The sequence below is a fragment of the Nicotiana tomentosiformis genome, chromosome 6 (assembly GCF_000390325.3).
Source record: "Nicotiana tomentosiformis chromosome 6, ASM39032v3, whole genome shotgun sequence".
NCBI classification, from domain to species: Eukaryota; Viridiplantae; Streptophyta; class Magnoliopsida; order Solanales; family Solanaceae; genus Nicotiana; species Nicotiana tomentosiformis.
The window spans coordinates 78,717,545-78,724,564 of NC_090817.1; the positions used below are offsets into that span (position 1 = coordinate 78,717,545).

General features: G+C 43.0%; 1 protein-coding gene across 1 annotated transcript; it reads left to right on the top strand.

Moving 5' to 3' along the window:
• Positions 1–1,072: 1,072 nt before the first annotated feature.
• On the top strand, positions 1,073–2,700 carry LOC138894259 (uncharacterized). Its single transcript, XM_070178941.1, has 4 exons — positions 1,073–1,249; positions 1,418–1,715; positions 2,346–2,436; positions 2,526–2,700. The coding sequence occupies exons 1-4, from the start codon at positions 1,073–1,075 to the stop codon at positions 2,698–2,700; spliced, it is 741 nt and encodes a 246-aa protein (XP_070035042.1).
• Positions 2,701–7,020: the final 4,320 nt, after the last annotated feature.

A 7,020-nucleotide genomic window follows, 5' to 3' on the forward strand; every position in this document is an offset into this window, starting at 1 on the left:
ATAACCCAACGGAGCTAACGGAACTGACGAAACTCTATTCCGGAGTCATCTTCATACAGTTCTAACTACAGTCAAAAATCCTATAACTTAAGCCTCCGTTTAGGGACTAAGTGTCCCAAAACACTCCGAAAATACAACGAAAGCCTCTCGGCAAGTCACATAAGCAGAAAGAGATACGGCGAAAACAGTAACTAGGGGATAGGGGCTATAACTCTCAAAACGACCGGTCGGGTCATTACAGAGTGTGTATGGACTATCGGAAGATAAACAAAGTCACAAGAAAAACCATTTCCCATTACCCTTTCTTGACTAAATGCTTGATAGGTTGGCCGGTCGGGCATTCTATTGCTTTCTAGATGGATATTCAGGCTACAATCAAATCCTTATTGCCTTGGAACATCAAGAGAAAACAACCTTCACTTGTCCCTATGGCACTTTCGCTTTCAAGCGGATGCCATTTGGCTTATGCAATGCACCGATAATTTTTCAACGGTGTATGATGGCGATCTTTATAGATATGGTAGAGGACTACCTTGAAGTCTTCATGGATGACTTTTCGGTAGTCGGGGATTACTTTAATGGTTGCTTCGAAAATTTGGATAAGGTTTTGGCAAGGTGTGAAGAAACGAACTTGGTGTTAAATTGGGAGAAATGCCATTTCATGGTCGAGGAGGGTATTTTCCTTGGACACAAAATTTCAAAGAAGGGAATAGAGGTCAACAAGGCGAAAATAGAGGTAATTTCTAAACTTCCACCTCCAACATCCATGAAGGGCGTGAGAAGTTTCTTGGGTCACGCGGGGTTCTACCGGCATTTCATAAAGGATTTTTCCAAGGTGGTGAACCCCTTGTGAAAGCTTTTGGAGAAAGATGCTAAATTTCACTTCAATGATGATTGCATGAGAGCATTCAAATTGCCCAAGTTCAAGTTGACAACTACTCCCATTATCACCACCCCGAATTGGAGCATTCCTTTTGAGCTCATATGTGATGCTAGTGATGTGGCAGTTGGAGCAGTTTTGGGGCAACATATCAACAAGATATTTCATCTGGCCTACTATGCTAGTAAGACAATGAATGATGCCCAAGTTAATTACACTGTGACCGAAAAAGAGCTACTTGCCATTGTGTTTGCTATTGAGAAGTCCTGCTTGTACTTGATAGGTGCAAAAGTTATTGTCCACACGGATCATGTGGCACTCTGTTACCTTATGAGCAAGAAAGATTCCAAATCCCGGTTGATGAGATGGGTGCTTTTGTTGCAAGAGATTGACATAGACATCCAAGACCGAAAAGGAAGTGAAAACCAAGTGGCGGACCACTTGTCTCGTTTGGAGGAGGAGGGGAGGCCGCATAATGGCCTTGAAATCAATGACTCCTTCCACGATGAGCAACTATTATCCATTTCAATGAAATAGGTGCCATGGTTCGCAGATCTAGCAAATTTTCTTGGGAGTGGTATCATCTCGGATGAGTTCTCTTCAAACCAAAGGAAGAAGCTCAAACGGGATTGTCAAGACTATTATTGGGATGAATCGTACCTTTTTCGGATTTGTACCAATAGAGTGATTAGAAGATTTGTACCAGAGGAGGAACAATGTGAAATTCTTGGGGCTTGTCATTCTTCGCCATATGGTGGTCACCATGGTGGAGCAAAAACGGCAGCCAAAGTATTAAGTTACGGTTTCTATTGGCCCACTCTTTACAAGGATGCAAGTGATCTCCTTAAGCATTGTGATGAATGTCAAAGTGTCGGTGGAATCTCAAAGAAAAATGAAATGCCCCTCCCCACCATTTTAGAGATTGATATTTTCGATGTGTGGGGTATTGACTTCATGGGTCCCTTTTGTGAGTTCTTGTGGAAACACCTACATCTTGGTAGTTGTTGATTATGTGTCAAAATAGTTTGAGGTCATTACTCTACCCAACAATGAAGCAAGAAGTGTGGTGGCATTTTTGAAAAAGAACATTTTTATAAGGTTTGGTACTCCGCGGGCTATCATAAGCGATGGGGGGTCGCATTTTTGTAACAAAGCTTTTGACACCTTGCTTAGCAAGTATGGTGTCACTCATAAAGTTATGACTCCCTATCACCCTCAAGCAAGTGGTCAAGTAGAAGTCTTCAACCGGGAGAAAAAGAGTATTTTGTCCAAAACAGTGAATGCTAATCGGACGGATTGGTCAAAGAAACTTGATGATGCACTATGGGCTTATCGGACTGCTTTCAAACTCCTATCGGGATGTCTCCATACCGGTTGGTGTTTGGCAAAGCTTGTCATCTTCCAGTGGAACTTGAGCACAATGCCATGTGAGCTTTAAAGAAATTAAATCTTGATTGGGATGCAGTTTTCACCTTGTGGGTTGCACATTTGAATGAATTAGATGAATTTCGATACCATGCATATGCAAGTTCGTCCTTGTACAAAGAAAGAATGAAGTACCTTCATGACAAATACATCTGAAATAGGGAATTCAAGGTGGGTGATCTTGTTTTTTGTTCAACTCACGATTGAAGATGTTTCCCAGAAAGTTGAAATCCAAATGGAGTGGTCCCTTTGAAATTGTGGGTGTGACACCTTTTGGTGAATTGGACTTGAAGAACAAAAATGATGAGGTGTTCCGAGTTAATGGTCACCGGGTGAAGCATTATTTGGGACAAGCTGATGATGGCCACGTTGTGGCAGTGATTCTTTTGAATTGATGTAATATGCGTCGTGCCACGACGTTAAATCAGGCGCTTCTTGGGAGGCAACACATGTTTCTTTTTCTTGTTCTTTAGATAGGTCTTATTTTGTGCTAACTGGTTTTGAAGTGTGTTGCAGGAATGATTATGCTTTACAGGGACTGTGCTCAGGAAAATTGGCTAAGTATGGAAAAAGTGCGGACCGCACAATTTTGAATGCCACAGCAGAAAGGGATCTGCGGCCGCACAATTCTTGTGCGGACCGCAAAACTTGAGATGAAAAATTGCACACTCTTTGAAGTTTGTTTGTCATAGAAATGGACATTGTGCGGCCGCACAAGGAAATCTGTGGTCCGCACCAAAATATGCGGTCGCACAAAGAAATCTGCTGTCTGCACCAGAATATGCGGTCGCACATGGAATTCTGCATACCGCAAATCAACAAAGGATAAATGCACATCAGGTAAAAGAGTGCAGACCGCAGAAGGAATTCTGTGGCCGCACTCGTCTCTTGAACTTTTGGCCAACCCTGTAAGTATAAATAGTAGGCTTCATTCTACAGTTGAAACTTTACATACTCTGAGAAATTAAAATAAAGGCAAAAATAGTGCACTCGACTGATTCACTCATCTGACACATAACTCAACACCTTTGATCCTTCCTTAACACCACTTCATCACTGGTATGTTCAAATCATCTCTAGAATTTTTCAATTTTCTTAATTTATTTCATAATTTATTAGTTATTTTTAGACCATCTGTCAAATTCATATCCATGTGGGTTGTAGATTGTGTTGGTTAAACTCTTAGTTGCTACTTGGGGAATGGGTAATTGGTTTATCATGTTTAATTGCTTCTACCATGTCCAATTTGTGCACACAGAAAAAAACTAAAGCACTATGCCCGATTTGATTTTGAAATGTGCGGCCGCACAAGGAATTGTGTGGTCCGCAGAATTACATGCTTAGGGAATTTGGTTAGGCAAAAGTGCGGACCACACTTGAAATTGTGTGGTCCGTAGAAATTCAATCGTGGCTGTAGAAAAGTGTGTGCGATCACAGATCGGGGCATTCTCTGTCTTCAGAGAGTTGCTAGTTTTAAGGAATTCAATGTGCAGCCGCACTTAAAAATGTGCGGTCCGCACTTCAGATGTGCGGCCGCACTCAAAATTGTGCGGTCCGCACTTCAGATGTGCGGCCGCACTCAAAATTGTGCGGACAACAGTTTCATTTCTACGGCCGCACTTTAAAATTGTGCGGTCTGCAGAACCAGGCCTACGGTCGCACTTGTAATTATGCGGACCGCATTTCCCCACCCTGCAACATGTTTTGTTCCACAAATTTTTTGCTTACCTGCACTTGAACTAGAACTGACTCTTACTGCTATTTTGTGCAGAATATGGTTAGATCACGTGGTCGTGGTGATACATCAAAGGGGAGGGGTTAACCTTCCAAGGGCAGAGGCAAAAGCACTTTACCCCTCGCCCTCCAATAAGTAATCAGTAAGAAAACTACAACAGGCCAAGGTAGATAGTCGAATCCCTCCGAATCAAGTTTATATGCCCCGTCTAGGGAAGCATCGGAGGGAAATTTAGTGCAAGAGCAGCTTACTGTGCAATCAAAGCCATAGCAGCCTCCGAACATATACCAACTGAGAAATGAGCCTACCTCTTCTGAGAGTACTTCTGAGGGGTCGGAAGGGAACAGTTAGGCTTCGGAGCCTTCATCTACACATGCCCCCAACGTACCAGCTACTACAGTGGATCTGGACGATATCCTGGATGACGGCCGAGGGGGCGATACCAGAGTTGCCGGCCTTAAGAGGTCGAAGAAGAAAGAAATCTAGGAAGATAGGTTTGTCAGTCTAACTGCATTCAATAGGTTCCGAGAGTGGTGGTCGTCGAGATCACTCACTCTTAAGCGTTAGTTCTTGTTAAAAGACCTTGAGAAATACAACAAAGCGGTGCTAAGGCAGTTCATAGAGATGAAGGGGTAGACATGGTTCACTCAAGATGTGGTAGATACCAAAGAGTACTTGGTCTTTGAATTTTACGCCAATGTGGCGCACATAAAGAAAGGGACCAAAGTGACGAAAGTGAGAAATCTGAAAGTGAGGTTTGACCAGACCACCATGAACACATACTTAGGGTTGGAGGATGTAGAGCCGGTGCAATACATGGAAAAGCTGGCTATGGGCGATGCAGCTCGCCCATGGCTAGCTGAGCTTCTGGCAACTCCGGGACCACCACCACCATGGATCACAACAGGGATTGCAATTTAGCAGAACACCCTAAATTTTGAGGCAAAAGGATGGCAGACGTTTGTGTGTAGCAGAATAGACCCATGCCGGAATGAAACAAATTTACTAATCCCGCGAGCAGTGCTAGTCGCCTTGATCATGGTCGGGTACCCAATCAATGTGGGTGTCGTGATGTCGTTCAACATGTCCTTGATTCCCAGGCAAGGTGACACCTCATACCCATATCCTAACACTATCACTGAGTACCTCACATATGCGGGGTGGAACCAAGGGATTTTGACACCAAGGTGAGGGCGAAGAAGCCTTTCTCGTGGTATTCGTTGATGGATGGTGGAAACCCAAAGAAAAAGGGTCAGCCCTCTACTACTGCAGGCTAGTCTGATGAGCCTGTCGGGGTAGCTGCTAGGACAGTTGACATGCCATTTACTTCAGCAAATCCTTCTGATAGTGTAGCAGCTACGCCTCCACCTCTTTTTTCAGGTCCTTCAGCATCAGTGCCTTCCACATTGGTTTTGAAGACGGTGCCTATGCCCACTCTTCCACTATCTGCATTGCGGGTCTCCCAAACACTGGCAAGCCTCAATAACTAGATGCAGATAGCCACAACAAAGCTGGCTGACATATCCAGTGTTGTTGCAGCACAGTCATCCATCCCGGCACCCCAGATTCCTTCGACAGTGGAGGACATATTGAATAAGATCTTGGAAAACCAGACCACCATCATGAACACCTTGGTAGCACATGGATCAGTGATTGAGGAGCTGGGGAAGCAGGTAAAGAAAATGAGGAAATCCCAGACGTCCAAGAAATCAGTTGACAGGTTGAGGATAGAGGTGACCAAGATAGCAGCAGTTGGGGAGCTTCCATTCGATTTGCTCATAGGGTCAGACCCACCAGCATCAGCAGCTCCAGCAGCACCACATGTTCCTCTGGCACCAGCTGGCCAGTCTAAGGAACCAGACATGGCTGCCGACACTGCTAAGGTGGTGCGCCAGATGTTCACCAAGCCAGTTACTCTAGAACCGGGGATGATGAGATCCAGTTAGAGGAGACTGAGGGCGGTGACACTGCTATGGACACAGAGATGTCCAAGGCCACATAGGGAGTCCTCTTTACTCTTACCTTTCCTTATTCTTATTTTGTTAAGCAATGAGGACAATGCTTATTTTTATTCGGGGGGTGGAGTCTATTTGATATTTGGATAATTTGACATTTGGATAATTTGACATTTGGTTTGTAATAACTGATAATATTTTCTTTTCTTTTTCTTTGAATTATGTATATATTCTTCTCTCTCTCTATTGATGTATATATTTTCTCTTTTCCTCTCTCATTATGTATATTCATTTATGCTTTGTAGCTTCTTTATTTTGCTTTCTTATTAGTCAATGTTTAATTCAGTAGCTTCTTGTTTAGTCTAATAACTTCTTTTTAATTTTGTAGCTTATTTTTATGTTTTTAGTGGTCAATAAGCCTTTGGTTTTCTTAATGTCACGGTTCTTTCCAAAGGTAGTTTTTGTGTGAACCGGGTGATTCTTCCCAACGATGGATGGCGTGACAACCTTCTTAAGGGATTGAGTTTGCTTTTGGTGTTTAGGTAAGAATAGTAGTAGTAATGAATAAAAAGACCTAATTGAGCTAAGCTCGAAGAGTCAAACATTCTTCACTTGGTACCAACACACTTAACTATATGCTTAAGGTTAAAAACAAGGTTTTTGTAAAAGGAATAGCTCTAGTCAGGGACCTTGTGACTTTTGTGTTGACTTAGGCAATCATCAAGTAGTTTAGTCGAGCCATAGTGATTTTCAATCTTGAATATGGTCATTGTGGGCCCTCGACTCTATTTTGCTTTAATAATCCAGCTGCATGAGAGTTGAGATATTTTTGTTGCAAGTCCAAGTACCTGTGCAAATGGTCTAGAACTTTCCCCGAATGTGTTTCTAGGCGAAATTTTAAGTTTTGCTTGGCTTGAGAAGTGATTGTAGGCTCTCCTTGACCCGTTTGAAATTTTTCATGACCCACTAATGTTGTTATCCCTAGTCAACCCATTTGAGCCTAAAACGTTTCTCATTTGACAACC